The sequence below is a fragment of the Lutra lutra genome, chromosome 3, assembly GCF_902655055.1.
Source record: "Lutra lutra chromosome 3, mLutLut1.2, whole genome shotgun sequence".
In the NCBI taxonomy this organism is placed as follows: Eukaryota; Metazoa; Chordata; class Mammalia; order Carnivora; family Mustelidae; genus Lutra; species Lutra lutra.
In genome coordinates this window covers 126482711-126508247 of record NC_062280.1, presented here as the reverse complement: position 1 = coordinate 126508247, position 25537 = coordinate 126482711, and the positions used below count along the sequence as shown (strand labels likewise).

General features: G+C 40.8%; 1 protein-coding gene across 2 annotated transcripts in view; it reads right to left on the bottom strand.

The window, feature by feature from the left end:
* The window catches only part of MTUS2 (microtubule associated scaffold protein 2), a 589185-nt gene that overhangs the window by 129912 nt on the left and 433736 nt on the right, over positions 1–25537 (bottom strand). For both annotated transcript variants that reach the window (XM_047723045.1, XM_047723044.1), the window contains exons 7-8: positions 18887–18985; positions 2537–2748 (exon numbers count right to left, since the gene is read on the bottom strand). In XM_047723045.1, coding sequence (XP_047579001.1) covers positions 2537–2748; positions 18887–18985 — 311 coding nt within the window. The remainder of the gene's footprint in view (positions 1–2536; positions 2749–18886; positions 18986–25537) is intronic.

The window sequence follows — 25537 nt, the reverse complement described above, 5'->3', positions numbered from 1 at the left end:
CGAAGAGAGAGCTGAGTCCTTGCTGGTCCCATGCCCTCTCTACCCGCGCCATGCTTTACAGACAAATCTGCTACGGTACAGAAATAATACAGGCGTAGATTTCCAAGACACATGTTTGAGCCTTCTAACCACAAAAGAAAAGAGATACTGCCTTTTCAAGCTGGCTATGGAGGTGTGCCTCTGTTTTCCTAGGTGCTCCCACCCCACCTCCCACCTCCTGGTCTAATCTGGTACCACTGGGCAAACTCTCAAATCAACCATCTTAACCACGTAGGACACATGGCAGCCTCTGTGGAAACCACTTCTGTTCAATTACAGACTTTTTTTTTTTTTTAACACGCCCATTTTTAGTTCTGGGGTTTATCTGGGGAGAGAGTTGAGATCAGAAAGACAGAAAAGCACACGATGCTGTGTGGGAGGTGAAATGCCATGGTCGTTTGGGAGGCCTGTCTGGGGTTGCTGGTTGTGATTTACTGAAAAGGACATGAAATTCATGTCTGCCATCCGTCTTGCTGAAATGTCACGCTGAGTGCAACTCGAGTAGTAGGGAGGTCTGAAGGCGATGCCTACAAATCACGTGCTAGACCTTTGTGGTCTCTGATTTAAGAGCCATGTGTATTCTGTGGAGAAATAAAACTCTTGGTCCATGGGCCAACAAGGAATATTCCGGGTCACAGAACTACTTAACTATGGGGAACCAACCCTTGATTTCTGCCCAGGAACTCCCTTCTCTGCCATAATGCCATAAATGGGGTCCAAAAGTTCCAACTTGGGAACACAGCACGTATTACCAATATGTTATATCAATGTCTGTTGATATGTCTAGCCATGGAAACATCTCTCAAGGATTGGTTACATGATGAGTACTGGGTGATGTACGGAAGAGTTGAATCATTATATTATACACCTGAAACTAATGTAACATTGTGTGTTAATTATAGTGGCATTAAAATTTTTTAAAAAAGGATTTGTTAAGACAAGAGTAGAAGTAACAGAAGAGCAGAGTAATGACATCAATGTTATCATTGACCCTTGATGGGCAACCTCATTCTTTTCTCTTTATTAAAGATGCGACAGTCAGAGGAAAATACATATTAAGCTAAAGAACAGAAGACAGGGCTCTCTTTCTCTCATAAGAAAACTGCTCAATATGTACCATAGCAAGTCAGGCCCCAATGGCCCCTCCAAAATGTGCCTGTAATTTTAATTCTTACAGGGTTGGGTGTAGAGTGACCTGAGCTGTTCAAGGTTGACACCCATGGTATACCTGCCAGAAAGGAAGGTATGCAATTCAAAGTAGTCATTCATTGTGAACATCGTGGTTGGGAAAGAGGCTGAAACTATGGATAAAACTGAATTCTGTTCTTCTTGTCTTTCACTACACCAACAAATTGCTAACTGGGTCTTTCTGCTGAAAGTCTCAAGTGAAACAGAAAACAACCACCACAACAAGGCAGGCTTCTGTACTGGGAGGGGTGGGGGGGGCATAGGATGTCCTCCACACTTTAATGTCCAGGTGGTAAACAACACCAGGGATGTAGGGCTATTTAACATTCTTCTGCTTTTCTTCTTTAAAGTAGCCAGACACTTAGCTAGCTCATTTTCTTATTTGGAGACAAGCATTTGCAAAGTATTTTTACTTTCTCCCATTTATAGTTACCAGAAGGTCCATATATGAAACTCAGAATGCCTTATGGGTTTTTAACATGCTGATTCATAATGTTTAAACCTCGAAGGTAAATGTTCATCTTCTCCCCCAAACATGCCTTGGCTATTTCTTGCTAGAACACAAATGCATTCCTTCAGACGCCAGGCTCCCCTTAACCTCTGCTCCATGATGACTAGCGGGAAAGCTGAGCTACATCATGGCTAATAACAGACTCAGTATGTGGATGGCTCCAGGAGCCTCTGGACCACTTCTCTGCTGAGAAGGAACAAGCTCTTTGCATTTTCAGAGAAACCAAAGGAGCAGAGAGGGTGCCATCCACCCCATGCTGCTCCATGAACACCGTGAGCATGGCCCCAACTCCTCCGTCACGATGCCCCCAGACCTGGCACATCCGATCTCCTTTCAACAGCTATGGTGGAACAGCACAGTGTTCCTGCCTCCCTTTTATTTGAAATGTGAGGAAATTTTAGAATTTGGCCATTTCATCCCTAAAATGACAATCTCATGTTCTGTTTTCTTCCAAGATCTCACCTTCAAAACATTCATTTATATCTTCTTTGTTTTTTTGTTTGTTTGTTGGTTGGTTGGTTGGTTGGTTTGTTTTTTTACAAAACTTTCCCTTTTGAAATCACAGTTACTCAGTCATTCTTCCCAGACTGATTTCTCTCACACATACGTACAAACTTGGCTTCCAGGACGTCAGATACTGCTGCTGGAGATTTTGTATGACTTTCTGAAAATCAGATCGATATCTAACCCTAAACCCAAACTAAGACTCCCCTCCCCTTCACCACCCACACAACTACCACCATCACCACCCTCTTCTCCAGCAAAAAGCCCCTCGACATTCCCCGAACATGGCCTCACCTTTCTGGAGAAATACTGAGTGGACACGGCGAGCGCCTGGAAGCCACACACAGCTCTCCTCAGCTCCCCCTGCGCAAGGCCCAGCTGCCGGGCCTGCTGCTGGCACCTCTCCTTTAGCCGCTGGACCAGCTGCCGCTCAGCTTCGCGGTTCTGCAGTTCTGGCTTGGGGGAAAACCCATTTCGGGGCGCTGTAGTCCTCTGTTTGGGGTATCCTGAAGAGAAAAAACAGAAACAAAAACAGTTGCTTTGTGAAAAAACATTCATCCCAAATGTGACAAAAGCTCTCGGGTACAGAAGGGTTTCATTCAGAGCAAGTGGCTGAGAAGGTTGGTCATTTTGGGCACTGACAAGAAAAAAAAGAAAGGGACTTCAAATGTTTCCTCCATTTATGTGGTTCCCAGTGCAGAGTTTCACACTTAGGAAAAGATTAACAGACAAAATGGTCAGCTTCCTTCCAGCTCGCTGCATTTCTTCTAGGTCTGCTTAGAGAGACTGAGGCAAGTTCTTGTTTTCTGTTTTTTGGGCTTTTGGGGTTTTTTGCTTTTCTCCTTCAAGGGGATTACTCTGTGAAAATGTCTATGGGAAATAAATCAGTCAATCCAGCTTGAAGTCAGAATTAGAACCTAGTGACCTTTGAATTGGGCATCCAGGAGTAATGCCTACGTGTCCCCCTTCCTTCCCTTGCTAGCATTGCTCTACAGACCCTCTCTTTGTTATGAGTCAAGCCATACCTCTCATGACCTCTGCTCCAGGGATTTCTACTTTAAATTCCTACAGCCTCAGTGTCCTCCAAGATATTCCCCCCACATGCTCACTCATGCCACCCCAGGGCTAAAGGTACAGTCCAAGCCCCCATAACCTCCACCTTCTACTGGGAAGCCCTGCCTCTTCTCATCTTTCCCTGCACCATAGTCAGAATGATCTTTATGAATAAGTACTGTATGGTGGCTAACATAACATAATAAAAAGAATTAATTAATTAAAGAAAAAAATAAGGTTTAACCTTTTGTCAAAAGGAAAATAAATAAATAAAGCAATCCTTGACCTGCGTGTACCCCTCCCTGCTGTTGGGCTCCACTGAGGTAAAAACGAAGTGCTCCTTCCTTCCCATGGCCCACAAGTCCTCTGATGTCTGCCTCGTGCCAGGCAAACAGTAGGTGTGGGGAGGCCACAGAGGATGGAACCAGAAACTCCACCTGGTGCTGGAGATAGGGTAAGGGATGTTTTAAGGAGAATGACTATTAATTAGGTGGAAGGTTGGAGGGGGGCAGGTAAAGGCAAGGCCCCTAGGAAGAGCTCACTGATAAGTAGTACATCATGGTCAAAGACTTGGGGGGTGAGCGAGAGTCTCTCTCAGAACCCCCGTGCTTCCAGTGTGAGGCTCAGACCTAGCTTAACACCCACAGAAAGCCTCGGTGGGGGACAGAGGACCTCTATTCCCCAAGAACATTCCTTCCTTTCCTCAAGTAGAGAACATGATGTGGACACTGAGCACACAGTCATAAACAAACTTTAATATTTCAAAAGTTCTTTTGTCTCTCCAGTCCCTCCAAAATATCAGGAAGTAACACAGAAAATAAATCAGAAAATGGTCACTTTGGTACCCGATCTACTGAGAGACAAGGGTAGCAGGCTTAGTCTATTGAACACCTGAGTGCCCTTACCTTTTAAGGGCGAAAGATGGTTAACTGATCTAAATACGTCTTCTGATTGTTAATTTAATGGCAACCGTGCTAATTTTAATTAAATCTTCCTCTTCTTAAGAAATCATCAAAGATTGCAAAAAGCAAGCTCATGTATGGCGTATCTTCAACTATTATGGCTTAATGAGGTAGTAGAATGTGAAATTAATGCTTCTTTAAAATGATCTTTATGCCAGTGGAATACATAATAATCCAGAAAATTCACTTGCACGTCGCAGGCAAATGGATCTTAATATGTGCTCCATCCCAATATCCTCAATACTGATAACAAAAGAAAAATAATTATCAATGAAATGTGAGAGGTTTTACTGCATTCTGCATTAAACTCAAAGACATAGCCTGAGACCCAAGGTAGATATTTTCACGATTACTGTTTTCCAGGTTACTGGTGGGGCTGACTTTATAAAACACTCCAGTGTTTTAATTAATGTGTTGGGGTACCAGGTGCCCTGCACCATAATACATATCTTATACATGTGTAATAGAAGGCACCTCTTTTAGAAATCTAAAGGAGATAGTAAAAGATACTTCTAGCTCAGTGAATTATAGCTAATTGCAATCTACAGCATATAAAATCATCTCTGAATTTGTGCATATTGTAAGCACTCATTTTGTGTGTTTTTGGCTGTCAGATTTTTATCCTGTTATTATTATTATTATTATTATTATTATTATTATTATTATTACTATTCTTTTCATCATTATCATTAGCATTAGGTTAGCAACGATATTCAGTGGTAAATGGACAACATAAAGAAGGATTTGGTGAACCCTCTTCTTGGTGTTCACTGATACCAGTGTTATTGTGATATTGCTTTAATTCCCATGCTCAAAATTCCTGTGTTCTACTGAACACCAGTATACTCAGTCCACATTCTACTCATGGGGCCACCAAATGAGCCAAGACAGATGTTCTCCTGAGAACATCAGCTTTTGGTATCAACACACCAAGTGTAAGATTTGCGGCTTTCTGACACCTTGTGAAACAAATCTTTGTTAGGGACTCCTGGCCAGCGACACCTTGGCCACCAACAGCACAGACTAAGACTCAGGCCCCGGTGCTAAGTCTTATTGGAAGGAAACCCAGAGACACAAGGTTGGTTGTGGAGTCGTCTGTTGCTTTAACTGAAAAGGGTCCTGCCATTTTCTAGATGGATTGACGAGAAGTCTGTCTAGAACCAATAATCATTTCACTGTCAGTAGCGCATTCTGGGACCTCACCAAAACCAGTATTCTTTCTTGTGCTGTCAATGTGTGTTAAGTACTTCTATAGTTAACTCCCTGAAGTATTGTTCTGTCACTTACTTTCCTGTCCACCCACATGTCATACTGTTCCCAGGACGGTACGTGAGGATGGCTGCATGGCCTCATCGACCATCTTGGAGACAGAGAACTTATGTTGAAAGAAAAATGACTGACACACAGCCAGCTTCACCTCTTTCACTAAAGATTAAGGAGAATTTTGTTTGTTTCTACTGTCTTCTCCTAAAAGCCAGCACATAATGGAGCTAAGATGCCAATTGGCTTTGGAAGAGAGGCTTACTTAAGGGAACATGACAGAAAACTTGCAGAGGGCAATGGTCCCATGGAGTTCATGGAGCACATGCTTGGCCCTGCAATGGGACGTGCTGATGGTGACTTACTTTTGACCTTTTGACCTCCTACACCCATGTGTCTCTGGAAAAGCCAATGAAATGCTTTAACTGAGGGGTATGCTGTGCCACCTGAGCACACTTCAGGTGCTGGAAGGTTTTGTTATCATCTCCTTCGGTTCCTTGCAGTGTTTATATTACTTCCAGGGTGGTTGAAGTTTCGAAGTTTTGAAGGCACGCCACTGACCTCTCACCACAGTCAGACAGAGCCTATTTCCAGGTGTTTGGTCTCTTTCCCAAGAATTGGTTTCTACTCAGTTGAACAAGGAAGCTGATTTGATGAATTAATTTAATGAATACAGACCTTCCAAATAAGGTTTATTGATGGTTTTGGAGTCTTTAAATGAAGTGAAAAAGATTAGAAATAACCAGTTTTTTACTGACTGGTTCTGGTAGTCTTCCTAACTCTTAATGAGGCTTATCCCCATAGCAACTCTTTGACATGAACTATATGAACAGAAACACCTAGACCGTGTCTTGCCATGACTTACTAATGAGAGCTGATTTCATATGCACACTTCATGTCTGTGTTTTGTGGGGAAGCAAAATATGTGACTGCCTTTATTGAACACCTACTCTGTGGATGACCTGTCGTAAGCTCCAGGGGGAGGGCACAGCAAGGAGGCCCCATCCCTGACCTGAAGTCATCCATGGTCAGAGGGGAACCAGCTGGATCTGGATTCCACATTTATAACTCCTTGCCCTCGGCTCTTCCCATGTCAGCACACTGTTGGCTCACTCTGCAGCATCTCTGACAGATCTCACAGGTTTGGGGCATACTCTAAATCCAGAACATCCTCCCCTTACCTCAATCTCCCCCCAATCCCAACTCCTCTTCAGAGATCCTACTGGCTGCATAACTCTGATTAGGGGCAGATAGAATCTGTGATGATCCCAGCGACAACTGGCAGCTCAGAGGAAAAAGCCAGTAACCTTAAATTCTCACAAAGGTGAATGCAAGCTGTTTGCATGCAAAGGCAGAGCACTGGGGAGAACACAGCCCTTGAAAATGGAAAGAGAATATTAAAAATTCATTCGCAGCCACCCGCTCACTATCTAGAGGATTCTAATGGATGGAAAAGTGTGGTTTAATCTTAAAGCTGGAGGCTTAACTGACATGATAAACAAACAGGCAGCATTGGAATCTGCCTATTTACAACATCTGAGAAGGCCCTTGACCTTAACCCTTATAAATAAGAATGATAGGACGCAACTTGGATAGATAGCTTCCTGGCTTAAGGAAAAAGCACTTCATGAGTTTGGCCAACGTCCTAGCAGAAAGGAAATCTGATTCTTGCAAACTGGTTCCAGCGGACCCCTTAGGAAGCACAGGTGCCCAGTTCTTCATGGTTTTGGACAGGCTTTATTTTTCTTAAATGGATCTAAATTTATTCCAGAAAATTTTGCCAGGTAGCACACTATTTTCCCACTTAGTTCTGGCATTTGTTTCCCTGAGGTTGGCTAGTGGTGGGGGAGGTGAGCAGCAAATGGTGTGAGGGTAGGAAATTTCCTTCCAGCCAGTCCTGAGCATGGGTGAGGGCAGGAATGACTAAAATGGGTATCAACCGGCAATGCTCTAGAAAGGAGACATTCTCATTTCCCTTTCCACGGAAGGCGTAGATTTGTTGCTATACTGATGTATAAATGGACTAAAAAAAACCCCAGGAAGTTATAATCAGGGTTTCCAAAGCCAACTATGAAAACTTTGTCACTATCATCCACTCTCTAAGCAAAATAAAAATTGACATAAAAATATTCTCTTTTTCAGGAAATTTCTTATTATTTATAAGAAGTACAAATATCTTTGTAAATCTGAGTTTTTCTCCAAGGGTTAAAAATCATGGTTTAATAGTATTATAACATTGCTAAAATTTTATATTAAAATAGAAAACTGCTTTTAGCCAAGATGGAGTGAGAAGGATCAAACTTAGCCTCTGATCTGAAATTAACCCAAAAAACTCAGTCAAAATAGATAAGACCATGGTTTTCAAGGTATCAACATTAGGCAATGAAGCACAGGGATCCCTGAGCTGGAAAGTGAAGGAGATGATCAGCCAGTTTCGTGGAGTGACTTTCAAGACTGGGGAATGAGGCTGGGACCTTGTGGTTTCCCTAACTTGAGAAAATGGAGTTGGGGGCTCGGGGAGCCTTGTAACTCAGAGGTTACAAGGCAGTATGGCAGGGAGAACATCACTCCACTGAGAGGGCACTCTGGATACGTGCAGAGGCTCCCCTCAAGTTTTCATATGAGGGCATGACTGAGAAGGCCAGGGGAAAAAATTTCACAAAGGACTCCAGGGAATAATTCCTGTGAGCTCATGGTGGTTCAGAATCTGTTCCTGTTTTCATCAGTCAGAGTGGAAAAACCTCATAATTCATGAGGCAATAGGTTGAACACCTAGAAGGGTCTTGACTTTGTAGTTGGTAAAATTAGCTCTGGACTGATCCCTCGTTGGGACCTGCCTAACAAAACTGACAAACAAAACTCCTTCCAAGTAACATAGTTTTATTTAAGAATAAAAGCTTAAGAATAGTTACAGGAATATAAAAAATCCACTAGCCAACAAGGAAAATTTTAGAAAGTCTGGCATCTAAAAGAATTCTCAGGCATGCAAATAAGTGGGGATATATAACCCATAATAAGGAGAGATGTGATCAATTGAAGCCCACAAGAAATGACACAGATGATTAACAGTTCTTTGTAACTACATTCCATATGTTCGTGAAGCTAGCAGAATTGCTGAATATGTCAAGTAGAGACAAACCAGATTTTTTTAAAAAGGCCTAAATAAAAATTCTAGAGATTGAAAGCTCAAATGTCTAAGATAAAAAATACACAGAATGGGATTAAGAGTAGATTTAGACATGACATAAGGAAAGGTTTTAACATGAATGTTCAAAGCAGCATTACTCAGAGTAGCCCCAAACTGGACACAGCCCCAGTGTCCATCCATTGATTAATGTAAACCAAATGTGATATATCCACGTAATGGAATATTATTCAGCCCAAACCGAGAATAAAATACTGATTTGTACTTTGACATGAATGAACCTCAAAAACATTATGCAACACCAAAGAAATCAATATAAAAGGCCCCATACTATACAATTCAATGTATATGTAATGTCCAGAATAAACAAATCCATTAAACAGAAAGTAGAATAGCGGCTGTCAGGGGCCCTATGAGCTGAAAATGGTCCCTAACTGACAGCCAGCAAGGAGGCAGACACCTGGGTCCTTCAACTGTAATGAAGTGGTTCTATCAATAACCTGAATGCATTTGAAAGTGGATTTTTTCCTTAGAGCCTCCAGTTAAGAACTTAGCCCAAATGACATCATGATTTCACCCTTGTGATACTCTCAACAGAAAACCCACCTACACCAGATCTGGGTGTCTAATCTACAGAACTGTGACCAGTAGAAGAAACAAATAGGTGTTATTATTTTCAAAAAGAAGAAGGAAAGGAAAATTAACAAATATACCATAAGAAAAACTCTCCAAAATGAAACACACAGAGAAAAATGACTGAAAGAAATGAAGAGTGTTGGAGTGCCTGTCAGTTCAAGATCTGCCTTCAGCTCAGGTCGAGATCCCAGGGTCTTGGGATTGAGTCTCATGTCAGACTCCCTGCTCAGCAGGAAGTTGGCTTCTCCCTCTCTCTCTCTACCCCTTCCCCTGGCTCATGCTCTCTCTCTTTCTCTAGGTTTTTCTCTCTCAAATAAATACATTAATAAAACCTTAAAAAAAAATGAACACTGTTATCTTTGGACAGAAGCTGTGGTCAACTTCAAGGGGCCTAAAGTTTGTACAATTGGAGTCCCTGAAGAGGAGGGCTTAGGCCCAAACATTTCTGAAGAAATGATGGGCAACAATTTTCAAATTTTATGAAAACTGTATATTCACAGATCTAAGAATCACAACAAACCTCAAGCACAAAACCAGGAAAAAGAAGATATCAAGGTGTAGTATAATCATATTGCTCAAAACCAGTGATTAAGAGAATACCTTCAGAAGAGCCAGAGTAGAAAAAGACAATTATGGACAGAGAAACAGAGATAAAGATAGCAGTGTGTTTTCACTGGACACCATTCAAACCAGGAGACAGCAAAACAACATCTTTAAATACTTCAGCGGGGAGGGAGGGGGAGGCTAACCTGAATTCTGAACAAAGTGACAGTACTTATGAGAAATGAAGGTAAAAAAAACAGAAAGAGTCCACCACCAGAAAAGCTCTGCCACCAAGAAAGTCAAAGAAAATTCTTTAGATAGAAGAAAAATGATACCAGATGGAAATCTGGATCTGCATAAAGGAACAAAAAGCACCAGAAATGAGAACTACGTGAGTAAATCTAAAATAACATTTTTCTTTTCCTTTTTTTGAACTTCCCCAGATGAAAACTTATTAAATAAAACAAATCTTACTTAAATTAGTAAGTAAAATAAATTAGTAATATAAATTTAATATGTATTTTAATCTGTTTCCCTTTGAGATACTTTTTTGTTGTTGTTGTTCTCTCCTCATATTTAAAATTTAAACTTTATTTAACTATATCCAATTTCATTTTTTGTTTTTTTCTGGATATTCCAATATTTTTTATTTGCTTTTAACTTGATCTAAGTGTTGCTTAACAAATTTTTAAAACTTTTTTTTTTGCTGGAATATTTAAAAAAAATATTTCAGCTATTAATTTCTACAAGTAGTGTACCATGGTTAAATAATCTCTACTATTTCTGTTTACAATAAATATTAAGTCCTTTTTAGCTTGATAACTAGCTATTCTTTCTTTTTTTTAAAATAGCAATGGTTTATTAAAGTTACTAGTTAGACACAATTTTTTGTTCTTTTGAAATTTAGTTATGATTCTTTTACTTTTATTTTTATTTTATTTAAATTCAAGTTAGTTAACATATAGAGTATTATTCGTTTCAAAGGTAGAATTTTGTGATTCATTAGTTGCATATAACACCTAGTGCTCATTACTTCAAGTGCCCTCCTTAATGCCTATCACCAATTACCCCACCCTCGCACCCATGTCCGTCCCCCCCCCCAGCAACCCTCAGTTTATTCCCCAGAGTTAAGAGTCTCTGGGGAGCCTGCATGGCTCCGTCAGTTAAGCTTCAGCTCAGGTCATGATCTCAGGGTCCTGGGATCAAGCCCCGAGTTGGGTTCCCCAGTGAATGGAGAGTCTGCTTGTCCCTCTCCCACTCCCTCTGCCCCTCCCCGCCACTCATGCTTGCACTCTCTCTCTCAGACAAATAAATAAGGTTTTTTTTTAAAGCGTCTCTTATGGTTTCCTCCATCCCTGTTTTTATCTTATTTTATTTTTCCTTCCTTTCCCCTATATTCATCTGTTTTGTTTCTTAAATTCTGCATCTGACCGAAATTATATGGTATTTGTCTTTCTCTGACTTATTTCACTTAGCATTATACATGCTGGTTCCACCCATGTCATTGCAAATAACAAGATTCCATTCTTTTAGTTGGCTGAGTAGAATTCCATTGTATACATATACCACATCTTCTTTATCCATTCATCTGTCAATGGACGTCTGGGCTATTTCCATATTTTAGCTATTGGGGTAACGGTTGCTATAAACCGTTGCTATAAACGGTTGCTATAAATTGGGGAGCATGTGTCCCTTTGAATCACTATTTTTGTATCCTTTGGATAAATACCCAGGAGTGCAATCGCTGGGGCATAGGGTAGCTCTGCTTTTAACTTTTTGAGGAAGCTAACTTTTTAACTTTTTGAGGAAACCCCATACTGTTTTCCAGAGTGGCTGCACCAGTTTGCATTCCCACCAACAGTGTAAAAGGGTTCCCCTTTCTCCACATCCTCACCAATATCTGTTGTTTTCTGAGTTGTTAATTTTAGCCATTCTGACCTGTGTGAGGTGGTATCTCATTGTGGTTTTGATTTGTATTTCCCTGCTGATGAGTGATGTCGAGCATTTTTTCGTGTATCTCAGCCATTTGTATGTCTTCTTTGGAAAAATGTTCATATCTTCTACCACTTTCTTGACTGAATTTTTTGTTTTTTGGGTGTTGAGTTTGATGAGTTCTTTATAGATTTGGGATATTAGCTTTTTGTCTGTTATGTCATTTGCAAATATCTCCTCCCATTTGGTAAGTTGCCTTTTAGTTTTGTTGATTATTTCCTTTGCTGTGCAGAAGGTTTTTATCTTGACGAAGTCCCCAAAATTCATTTCTGCTTTCATTTCCTTTGCCTCCAGTGATGTGTCTCATAAGAAGTTGCTGTGGCTTAGATCAAAGAGGTTGCTGTCTGTGTTCTCCTATAGGATTTTGATGGAATCCTGTCTCACATTTAGCTCTTTCATCCATTTTGAATTTATTTTTGTGTATGGTGTAAGAATGTGGTCCAGTTTCATTCTTCTGCATGCTGCTGTCCAGTTTTCCCAACATCATTTGTTGAAGGGACTCTTTTTTTCCCCTGGGGTGTTTCCTGCTTTGTTGAAGATTAGTTGACCATAGAGTTGAAGGTCCATTTCTGGGCTCTCTACTCTGTTCCACTGATCTATGTGTCTGTTTTTGTGTCAGTACCATACTGACTTGATGATTACAGTTTGGAATAAAGCTTGAAGTCAGGGATCGTGATGCCTCCAGGTTGGTTTTCTTTTTCAACACTACTTTGGCTATTTGGGATCTTTTCTGGTTCTGTAAAAATTTTAGAGTTGTTTGTTCCAGCTCTGTGAAAAAAGGCTGGTGTTATTTTGATAAGGATTGCAGTGAATATGTAGACTTCTTCAGGTAGTATAGACATTTTAACAATTTTTTTAAGATCTTTTTTATTTATTTGACAGATAGAGATCACAAGTAGGCAGAGAAGGAGGCAGAGAGAGAAAGAGAAGGAAGCAGGCTCCCTGCTGAGCCGAGCTCCATCCCAGGACCCTGGGATCATGACCTGAGCTGAAGGTAGAGGCTTTAACCCACTGAGCTATCCAGGCGCCCCAACAATATTTTTTCTTTCAATCCATGAGCATGGGATGTTTTTCCATTTCTTTGTGTCTTCCTCAATTCTTTCATAAATGTTCTGTAGTTTTCAGAGTATAGATCTTTTACCTCTTTGGTTAGGTTTATTACTAGGTATCTTACGTTTTTTGGTATAATTATAAATGGAATTGATTCCTCAATTTCTCTTTCTGTTGATTCATTATTGGTGTAAAGAAATGCAACAGACTTCTGTGCATTGGTTTTATATCCTGCGACTTTGCTGGATTCTTATATCAGTTCCAGCAATTTTTTAGAGGAGGCTTTTGGGTTTTCTACATAGAGTATCATGTCATCTGTGAAGACTGAAAGTTTGACTTTTTCTTTGCCAATTTGGATGTCTTTTATTTCTTTTTGTTGTCTGATGGCTGAGACTAAGACTTCCAGTATTATGCTGAACAACAATGGTAAGAATGGACATCATATGGTTTCACTTACTTGTGGAGCATAAGGAATAACATGGAGGACATTAGAAGAAGGAAAGGAAAAGTGAATTGGAAGAAATCAGAGGGGGAGATGAACCATAAGAGACTGTGGACTCTGAGAAACAAACTGAGGGTTTTGGAAGGGAGGGGGGTGGGGGGATGGGTGAGCCTGATGGTGGGTATTAAGGAGGGCACGTATTGCATGGAGCACTGGGTGTGGTGTGTAAATAATGAGTCTTGAAACACTGAAAAAAATAAAATTAAATTAAGATGTTTAAAAAAAAGATAAAAAGATAACTTAAAAAAAAAAAAAGGAATGGACATCCCTGTCATGTTCTTGACCTTAGAGGAAAAACACTCAGTTTTTCTACACTGAGGATGATATTAGTGGAGGGTCTTTTGTATATGATCTTTATTATGTTGAGGTATGTTCCCTCCACCTCAGCTTTGTTGAGGGTTTTTATTATGTTAAGGATGCTGTATTTTCTCAAATGCTTTTTCTACATCTATTGAGAGGATCATGTGGTTCTTATCCTTTCTTCTATTAATATAGTGTATGATATTGATTGATTTGTGGATGTTGAACCACCCCTGCAGCACAGGAGTAAATCCCAGTTTGTCGTGGTGAATAATCTTTTTAATGTACTGTTGGATCCAATTAGCTAGTATCTTGCTGAGAATTTTGCATCCATGTTCATCAAGGATATTGGTAAAAGACATTTTTCTTATTTAAATCTCCTTGAAAGAAAACAGCATTGATAACCAACAATGTAGTATAGGTTTATGGTGCACATGGAAGGAAAGGGCTTGATAGCAGCACAGATGCCAGAAGGAGAGAGATGGAAGCATACAATTGGAAGATTCTTAGAGTTGACCCTTGAACAACATGGGGATTAGGGCTAACGATCCCACATGCAGTTGAAAATCCATATATAACTTCTGGTGATTCCCCCAAAACGGAACTACTAGTAGCCTACTGTTGACTAGAAGCCTAACCGATGACATTGATTAACACATATTGTTTGATTGATTAACACATATTTTGTATGTTATATGTAGTAGATACTGTAATCTTACAATTAAGCAAGCTAGAGGAAAGAAAATGAAATTAAGAAAATCATAAGAAGGAGAAAATACATTTACAGTACTGTACTGTATTTACTGAAGAAAAAAAATCGGCATAAAAGTGGACCCATTCAGTTCAAGCCTATGTTGTTCAAGAGTCAACTGTACTATATGTGAAGTGATACAATATCACTTCAAGCCAGAATGTGAAAAGTTAAAGATAGAAACTATGAAGCCTAAAGCAACCATTAAAATAACCCAATAAGATACAGAGAGCTAATATATCAATAAAGGGAACAAATGGAATAATAAATATTCAGTTAATATAAAAGAAGGCAGTAAAATAAGGAAAAAAAGAAAAAAGAACATGTGAATTGGGTAGTAAATAATAGGAAGGTGGTAGACTTCATCCCAATCAAATCAATAACACAATATGTACACCAAAGGCAGAGCTTTCAGATGGGAGAAAAAATAAAAGAGCCATTTACATGCTGTAAGAAACCACCCTAAATATAAAGAAAAATACGGATGAAAAGGAGAAGTATGGAAGGAGGTATGCCAAGCTGAACTAATGGAAAACTGGAGTACACAACTAATACAGAATAAAGTAGATTTCAGGGAAAAAAAATACTACCAGGAATAAAGAGCATCATTTCCTAATGATAAAGGGGGCAATTCATCAAAATGATAAGCAATCCTAAATGTTTATGTACCTAGTAGCAGAGCTTCAGAGCACAGGAGGCAGATAATGATAGAACCAAAACAAGAAACAGACAAGCCCACGATTACACTCTGAGATTTCAACAGCTTTTTTCAGTTATGTATAGAACCTGTAGATAGAAAATCAGTAAGGATATAGAATACTTGAACTATGCCATTAGCCAACTTGACCTATGGCATCTGTAGAACACTTCACACAGATACAGCAGAACAGACATTTTTCTTAAGTATGTATGAATCATTCACCAAGACAGACTTTGTTGTGACTCATAAAACATGTCTCAATAAATTTAAAAGTATTCAAGTCCTCCAAAGTATGTCCTCTAACCACAGTGGAATTAAATTAGAAATAAAATCAGAAAGGTCTCTGCCAAGTCCCAGATATCTGCAAACACAATTTGAAATAATCATGAACAAAGAAGAAATCATAAAAGAAAATTTGAAAACAGTTTGAATCCAATGAAGATGTAACCCAATATATCAAAGTTTGTGGACTATAGCTAAAGCAGTGAATAAAGGGAAATTTTTTTGTACTAAATGTACACATTAGAAAAGAAGAAAGATTTTGAACTAATGATATCGGCTAGCTAAACCCAGTTGAAGCCCAGTAAAAGAAATCAGGAGCCCAACGTGGAGCTCGATCCCAGGACCATGAGATTGTGACCTGAGCCAAAGGCAGATGCTTAACCAACTGAGCTACCTGGGTGCCCCAAATTTAAATCTTTCAGAAAGAAATTTCGAAGAAAATCTTTGTGACCTAGGGTGACACAAAAATTTTTTAGGTAACTTCGAAAACATGGTCTATAAAAGAAAAAAAATATCAATTGGACTTCAGGAAACCTAAGAATGTGTACTCTTCAAAAGCACTGCTGGGAGAATGCAAAACAAGTGTGGGGTGAGATTGAAAATCATGTAGCTGAAAAAAATTGTATCCAAAACACATAAAAACTCAATTCAACACAATGGGAAAACAGTCCAAGTAAAAATGCAAAATACTTGAATAGATATATATTTTTTAAGAGAGCAGGAGTGGAGGGGCTGGAGGGAGAGGGAGAGAGAGAATCCTAAGCAGGATCCTTGCCCAGCACAGTCTGAAGCAGGGCTCGATCTCACAACCCTGAGATCATGACCTGAGCTGATATCATTTAAGCAGACGCTTAACTGACTAAGCCACCCAGATGACCCTTGAATAGATATTTTATCCAAGAACATATACAGATGTCAAATAAACTAAAAAGATGTTCAACATCATAACACCATTAGTTATTAGGAAAATGCTGGTTAAAACCACAGACAATATCACTTCATACCTATTACAATGCCTTTAATTAATTTGGCCATACCAAATACTGGCAAAAATGTGGAGGAACTAGATCTCTCACACACTACTGTTGGGGATATAAAATGGTACAACCACCTTGGAAAAACTTTTAACATTTTTTAAAGTTTAAACAAATAACTGCCACATGACTTGGGCATTCCTCTCCTAGATGTTTACCAAAAGAAGCGAAAGCAGATGTCCCTATCAAGACTTGTACAAACATGCAGAGCAGCTTTATTTACAATAGCCAAATCCTTGGGGTAGAAACCCAAAGGTCCCTAATGGGTCAATGGATAAATTGTGGTATCTGCACCCTGAAATTTTATTCACCAATAAAAAGGAATGGCCTACTCCAAGTAATCATGCTGAATAAAAGAAGCCAGAGAAAAGCAGAGCACATACTACGTGATTCCACTTATAGGAAATTTTAGAAAATGTAAACTAATGTATAGAGATAGAATGCACCTCCCTTTGGGGGGTGCAGAGGGATAGGAAGGCGGGATTACATAAGGACGCAAGGATACATTCTGGGATGACAGATATGTTTGCTATCTGGATTGTGCTGATGGTCTATGTGCATTCGTGTCAAATGTATCAAATTGTATGTTTTACAAATGTGTGGTTTATTAATTATACCACAAGAAAGATTCTTTGAAACTGTAACAGTTACAGAAACTGTAACCAATATTTACTTGGTATAAGTATCTTTCATGTTTAACCTTTCAATATTCTTCTATTTTAGGTGTGTACTTTTTAGGCAGTCTAAAGCTGGATTTCACAGCGTATACCATGCATTTAATAAATACTTTTTGACTGTTCAATAAGTGAATCCAGGCTGGTAATCTAAATCTTTGATTTAGCCTAGAGAATTTAGTTCATGGACCTTCATTATTACCTCTCTAAACTCATTTCTAAGGTCTTATTCTATTCTTTCAACTTCTCCCCTCTCCCTTCCTTCCTTTTATCCTTCTTCTTTCTTTTTCCTTTCTCCCCTTTTTGCCTTCACTTTCATTGACTGAAATATTTTTTTACCCCTCATTCTAACCTTTCCCCCTCTACTGGTTCAGAACTATATGCTCTCTTTTATTGATTATCCTAGAAATTTTAGCACATATAGTTTGACTTAACAAAGTTAAAAATTACCCAATACCTTTACTCTCTTCCCCCGGAATTGAAGGGAATTACTCGGTGGCTTATTTCCTTGAGTGTGTAATGATGTTTACATTTTATTCTGCTGTGTGCACACAAGTGCTACAGCATGTTAAATTGAATTTTCAGACCACAGTGGCAGCATGGATTTCGGCTCTTAAGTTGAGGCAGGGCGGATTGAGGGTGAGGAATCCCTAATAGAGAACTTGTCTCTCGTCCCTACCTTCTCTCAGAGCCAAAGATACAAGAAGCTAGGCTCGTCCTATGGGTGAATTTTCTTTTTCTTCCTAATTCACCCAGTGAGGGTGTGGCCCTTTGGAAATTTCAGATGTATACATGGTCCTCCTCCCCGCCGACCTCTCACCCTATTTAGGCACACAGTTTTGTCTTCTGACCCTCTAACATGGGGCTTGGCTTCTTTCCTATACATTTTCAATTAACCAGAAATATTAGCTAGTTCTCTATTCTCCAGGCTTTCTGGTTAATAGAGTAGTGACTAAGAATGCAACTGTGGGATTCAGAGTGGCTGGGATCTGACTGAGTCTCTACTATTTATTTCCTGTGACTTTGGGCAAATTAATGAAAATCTCTGCACCTCCATTTCCTCGCATGTAAAGGGAGAGGCAATAATCATGCCTGTCCCAGGTCTTGCAGGTATGGAATAAATTAATACATTTAAAGACCTTAGACCAGTACCCAGTGTCCTGGGCTACAGTAAGAACTCAAACAGTAGCTGCTATTATTGCTACAATTTTTGTGCTTACAGAAAACATTCTGACATTAGACTGCATTCTGTTCTGCAAAGGGGTTAATGCCTCACGATATGAATTTTCATGATATGAATGATTTTCAACTCTCAAATGATGTTACCTAGTTTATTCAACTCTAAAGGTAAATAAATGCTTTCCATTGATGAAATCGCAAGTATTTGATATCTGTTGTTTCTCAATTTTTGTTCTTTTTAGAAAATATAATTATCTCTGGAGGTTAGATCTTCAAAGTCTGTTTTTCGATTATAAACTATTTCTACATGCTGTCGGAATAGCAGATACTCCTACACGAGAAGAGTGCTACTTAAAAGTAGCACGGTAACATTTTTTTTTTCCCAACATGAACCAGATGATGATGCGAACAGCTGGTTCATTTCATCTCGAGTCAGAACACACCAGTGTAGTTACATCAAGCTCTGGAACATATCACACACATCACATGGGCTGGCACTGCTCTATTAATGACCCGTGAACCAAAGAAATTATAAGTCCAAGCCTTCTCCCCAAATGGCACTGATCACATTTCTTAAATACCTGGTGAATGAAGCTTGGTGGCTGAAGTCACAGCTCTCTTAGGAGATGAAACAGCAGGTTTGTTAACATCTTGATCTTTCTGTCCTTCTTTCTTTGATCCTAGACCAAGTTGAAAAAGAGAAAAAGAAGGAAAAGAGCTAGTTATAATTGAAACGGTAACACAAGTTGTTTGTGGCAAGGGAGGCTTCACAAAAGGCAAAGGGAACAAAGTAATATTTGGCTGATTTGTTGCTATGGTCACCACCCCCTGTGCTCCAGGGAGGACACACGCATTTAGAGCAAAGGGAATTTCCTTGCAATGGTCAGGGGAATCAGCACACTGGGGCCGCCTCTGACTTGATGAAAAACACCCCTGTCTCTGAGGGTCACTGCACCCCAATGACTCTGACAAACTATCTGGGAATTAAACTTGTATCGTCCTCAGCCACTAACTCAGCCTGCCCGCCTCTTCCTTCCCCAACACATTTTTCAGAAGACACAGATGGAAGCTGGAGCCGAACTCAGCTGCTAATGACTTCGGCATCCCTGAGACCCGAGCCATGGGGGATGTGGTCTGCTTCTAATTAATTTCCATGCAGCTGGGCCACAGAAGTGACCTGGAGAGCCTCTGAGCTCTCTCAGCTGCAGCTGAGCCTTCGTGGGACCTGCTGGCAGAGCTGGCCCCGGCAGAATGGGGTAACCTGAGCACAAGCAATATAAGGACAGCATGTTCTTCTGTCCGGGAGCACAGCGCCGTTTCCCTGTGTATGCGGGCCATGGACCCTCACCTTCACATCACCTTCGTCAGAAAGGCCAAGGACTGTGGATGGAGGAGTAGAGAAATAACCAAGACCTGGACATACCCAGACCTGCCTCCACAATTTATTATGTCATTTTAACAGTAAAGCTTGGGGATGGTTCCTGAGATACAGAACACGTCCCAGTTCCCACTCCCCAAAGCCTGCGACCTCATTCCTCTTCCAGAGCTAACTGCTGGTGGCAATTTGGTGGTTATTCTTCCAGACCTCTTTCTAGGTACTTACAAATATTATCTACACATATACAAACACAGGTGTTGGCTAGCTAAATGAATCATATATGGCAATTTCTTTTTACCTATCCTCACTTTTAAAGATCTTTTTCCTATCAGTGTATTTATAGATCTTTTGAAAGTGCACCGTATGAGTAGGCAAAAAATGCACTGTAATTTATTTCCCCACCATCCTACTGATAAACATTTCGATTGTTTGCAAGTTTTAGCTATTTAGATAGCGACATGTGCTGTAATACACATTCTTCTACTTGTTTCTTTGCACACAGGGACCAGTATCTTTACAGGAAAAATACATACAAGTGTTTTTGCTGGATTAAGAGTCTGCTCATTTGCTGTATTGCTAGACACAGTCCAGCTGTCTTCCACAAGGAGCTACAAATTTATGCTCCCAGCCAGGAGTGCATGAGGCTCTTTCTGCATGCCTCATACCCTACTGACATCAAAGCCTCAATCATTTTCACTTTTGCCAGACACTTAGAGTCTTTTCATATTGGTCATGTGCATTTCCTTGTTTGAAAATAGCCTAATTAAATCCTCTGCCTATTTTTCTTACTGATGTATTAGGAACCCTTCATGTATTCTGGATATTAATCCTTTTTTGTCCGCTATATAAATTATATTTTCTAGCCTTTCACTATTTGAAATTTATCTATAGTATATTTCATTGTACTGTGATTTTAAATTTTAATATGTTCAAATATGTCAATTTTCCCCTTTCTATAAAAGCACCATTATAGCTGATTTATCTGTTTGTGTGCATATGGATATATGATGGTGGGGAGAGATTATTCCAGGAGTTTGGAGAGAGGGGCAGGTATGTGGATCCAACCTCCCCATCTTTCATTCTTTTCTGGCCTGACTGGGCTCCCATTCCCCCCACACCATCAGACCTGCCTCACTATCCCTTCATCCTTGCTCACCAGCTTTCTACTCATCCACCCACACGCCTGTCACCACCTCTGCTTTACTGCTTTTCAACAGACTCTTTTCGTCCCGTTGATTGAACCCTTCTAAAGCCTGAATTCTCTCTTGTATTTCTCCCCCATTGCTTTTTTCCTTCCTACTCTCAATATGCTTCACGGCATTTAGTTAACATACCCCCAGTCTTTCACATCACAGTAAGTGGCACCATCGTTCACTCACTACGCTCAAGCGCCAACACTAGGAGTCATCTTGGTTTGTGTCTTTTCTCCCTACCCCTATTCAGCCCATTAGCAAAGCTCATTGTTTCTCCTCTGAGTACATCCCAGGGCTGCCCTCTTCCCTCCCCTCTGCTGTCTCTGCAGAGCCCAAAGACACCACTTCCTTGTCTTCCCCCACAAGAGCCTCCTACCTGATTTACTGTTCCCACTCCTGTCCTCTGCAGCTTATTTTCCCACAGCAGCAGAATAATTATTTCAAATCTAAGTTAGAGCAAGTGATTCCCAATCTTGAAATCCTCCTACCACCTCCCAAGATACTCAGAATGAACTGTAAACTCCTTGTCACATCTATGAGGCCCTGGAGACCAGCTCTAGCCAACAGAAATAGAAAATGAGCAGCTTGTGTCATGTAAAATATCCTAGTAACAATATTTAAAAAGTAAAAAGCGTAGTGAAATTAACCACAATAACATTTTTATTTCACCCAACATATTCAGTATCACTCTAACATCTGGCAGTGACCACATTTTTTCTCAACAATGGCCCATGAACCCCCAGCCACCATACCGAGCAGCTCAGCCCCAGATGATCTGGTCTCCTGCCTACGCCACAGACACTGTGGTAGCTAACTTTATGTGTCCACTGGACTGGGCCACGGGGAGACCAGACATTTGGTCAAACACAACTCTGGGTGTTTCTAGATTAGATTAAATTTAAATGGTAGACTGAAGAAAGCAGACTGCCCTATCCAATGGGAGTAGGCATCCTATGATCCGCTGAAGGCCTGAGCAGAACAAAAGGCTGGCTAAGAAGGAATGTTGCATGCCTGACTGGTTGAGCTGGGACATCAGTCTTCTGCCCTCGGACTGGAACTTACACCACCGGCTGTCTCTGGGTGTCTGACTTGCCCACTGCAGACCAGGGGACTTCTCCACCTCCATAAACATGTGAGCTAATGCCTCATAAGAAATCTCTTTTTATATATAAAGTATTTACTTATAATAACAGATTTTATATTACACAATACATAAATTATATATATTATAACATACATATTTTCTATATAGTCTGTCTCTCTATAAAATGTATCCCATGCACATGTATGCATATCCTACAGGTTCTGTTTCTCTGGAGAGCTCTAACACACAATTGGAATCACTCTGCCCCTGCTTACTCCCTCCGGCCATACTATAGTGCAGGCTGTACGCCTCCTCCCATTCTCCATTCAGCTCCGTTTAACTGGAGCTGCACAGAAGATGTTCCCTTTGCACAGAATATGTTCCCCTGAGACCTTGAGCACAGTTCATGCATCCATTCATTCAGGTCTCTGCACAAATGATAATCCTCAGAGAGGCCATGCCTGATACTACAGGTTAAACAGCCCTCCTGCCACCTGCCACTCTCCCCTATACTTGCTTCATTATTCTTCATGACATGTATTGTACCCGTAACACATGACACCCTCCTCTGTTTGTTTATGGTCTGCCTTCCCCACTGGATCGTGAGTGTCAACCCTAGGACCACACTCGTCCTGACCCAGTGTGGTCATTCAGTCAAGTCTGCCCCCTGTCCCCTCCTTCCCACTGGGCTTCTTTCAAGAAGTCCTGTCCAGGCACATGGGGGCTTACAGAAGGCAGGAACCTGAGTCCTGAAAGCCATCACCTCACTCCACTGAAGCCAGACCCACCCTTCAGAGGACGCCATCTATGGCTCACTTTACTCTTTGCATCCCGCCTTCTGCTCAGATTTTAGGTATCAACAAATATGGAAAACTACTGAGACTCACAGGAGTTGAAATGTTAAAAGCCAAAAGTATGCATTAAACACATTACTTCAAAAGAAAATTAAACATGAATATTTATTCAGTGTTTCAGTATTTTTTTTTCATCCTTCATGGAGTGCAATTTGGCTGCTTCTATCAAAAATTTAAATACTGATATACTTGACCTAGCAATTCTGCTCCTAGAGATCTCTCTTTGGAACCTCTAAGTGTTACCTTCCATGGCTGTTGGGGTTTTGCTGCTGTGCTTAAGAGAAAAGGTTATGTGCAACGAGACTTCATACGTTATTCACAATAATAAAGGAGAATAAATCATCAAAATGCACACTGGGAAATGGTTAAATAAATGGTGGTATATCTATACCATGTACTTTTATGCAGCCATTAAAAAGAATGTAGTTCTATATTGTACCAGCATGGAAGATGTCCGTGATGAAGAAAAGAGCTAGCTGTGGTCCCATTTTTATAACACAAAATATTATCTGTATTATGCTTTATATAAGACGATTTGAAACAAAGGCACCAAGTTGTTAATAATGGTTACCTCTGAGCAGCGGGATTGAAGAGATAATACTTTTTATTTTACCCTCTTTTATGATGACCACATATTACTTTTATAATGAGAAATAAACAATAAAAGGAGTGAAACCAAAACCAAAATGAAAATAATTTGTCTGATCCATGAAAGGATGAGGAGAGAAAATGAGCCTATGCAACTAATTCTGTAAGAATAACTTTGATGGCAGGTTTCACGGTCCCCCCCCCCCCCCCCCCCCAGGAACACAGTGCTGCCTAGAAAACTCCTGCGTGGTTCTGGGAATTCTTGATGGCACAGAAAATTACAGCAATTAGTCAATGCTTTCCGTACTTTTTCCAGTTTTCTTGCCATCCAGACTCAGCCTTAATGATTCTGAAGTGGACTATGAGCTTTCACCTAACTCTAAGATGGCTGAGCATCTGGGAATGCCAGAGTGGGTTGTGGTCTCATGATTTTCCTCCTGTCCCCCTAGATAGTCTCTCTCTCCTTCACTGCAGCTTCCTCCTTTGCCTGTACTAGAGGAAAGCTGCCCCAGGGTCTCAGTTTTCTCCCATCCACTCTTCTGGATGTTCTTGACGGGCTCAGCAGGCTTGCATCCCTAAGTTGCACATGCTGAAAACCAGGTAACCATGCCCCACCTGGAACGCATTTTCTTCTTCTCAAATAATTCATCTTCCTAGATTTTCTTTCCTGGTCAGTCATTCCCCTGGTCACCGAAACCAGAAGCCAGCAAGTCCTCTTTTCTGTGCTCCATCAGCCACTACTTGTCTGTCCCGTAAAGCAGCTCCTGAATCAGGCCTGGTCCCCATTCCCACTTTTTACCCTAGCTCAGTTCTCATCATTTCTCACTGGGACAGCTGGAAATATCTAAGTGATTTCTCAGTCCCCTTTCTCACCATCTTCATATTTACCTGGCTCATCCTTCTTACCAGTACCAGGACGATCTTTCTTAATCATTACCGAGCCACATGATTTTCCTTTTAAAGCCTTTCTAAAGCTTTCCGTGGTCTTCAGTAACGAGTCCCAACTCAACAGCATGGGGTACGCAAGCTCCAGAGTTCTGCTTCCTCTGCCATGGGCCCCTGCAGTGACAGTAATTTCCATGGGACATCCTGTCTTCACCTGGGCTGTTGTCTCTGGCTGGAGGACCAGATATCTCCTTCATCAGCTTTGGCCCATTCCTGATCATCCTCACATTCAGCTCACCTCTCTTCACTGAAGGCTTCTGTATTATTCCCTGTTGCCACTGGGACAGATGACTACAAATGAGTGGTTGAAAATTACACAAATGTATTCTCTTACAGTTTTTGGAGGCCAGAAGCATGGAGTCAGCCTCACTGGGCTAAAGTCAGTGCACCAGCAGAGCTGATTCTTTCTGGAAGTTTCAGGGAAATATCCGTTTCCTTGTATTTTTTAGCTTCCAGAGTTCCTTCATGTGTGGCCGCCTCGACCATCAAGGCATAGCACTCCAATCTCTGCTTCCGTCCTCACATCTCTTTCTCTAATGGCTCCCACCTTCTGCTTATCAGGACCCCGGTGATTACAGTGGGTCCATCCAGCTAATTCAGGATGGTCTCCCCATCTCAAGACGCTTAACTTAAGCACAGTTGGAAAGCCCTAGTGGTCATGGAAGGTAATAATCAGCGGTTCCAGTGACTAGGGCATTATTTAACCCATGATAATACCTTCTGTGTCTAACTGAATGAATAAATGAGGAAACTCTTTTTAACTAGCCAAAAGCGCACTAATTTCTTGGTCCTTCCTAGACTCCTGAGTCCTTATCACTTCTTTATGAAGCTTTCCTTAATTTCCTCATCTCCTCTTGAATATTTGTCTTTCCTTAAACCCTGTTCAGCCTTCCCTGTTTTCTTTCCCCTAGTGCAGACTACATACCTCTAGTGGACATCTCCTGTTTGGCCTGATCAGCTTCTTTTAAAGCACCCATGCTCGCATAAGGGGGACTAAATGGGGGGGACTAACACTTCCCTCCTCATGGGCCATGTAATGTATGTGTTGAGCCGGGGCGGGGGGGGGGGGGGTTCACAGACACACATGGATCTGGAGGGGGGTCTGTGACCCAGGCCTGCCCAGTCAGAACTCTGCATCACGTTGGCGTGACAGACCGTCCTGTTTTGAGAAGGAAAACAAAACCCAGATT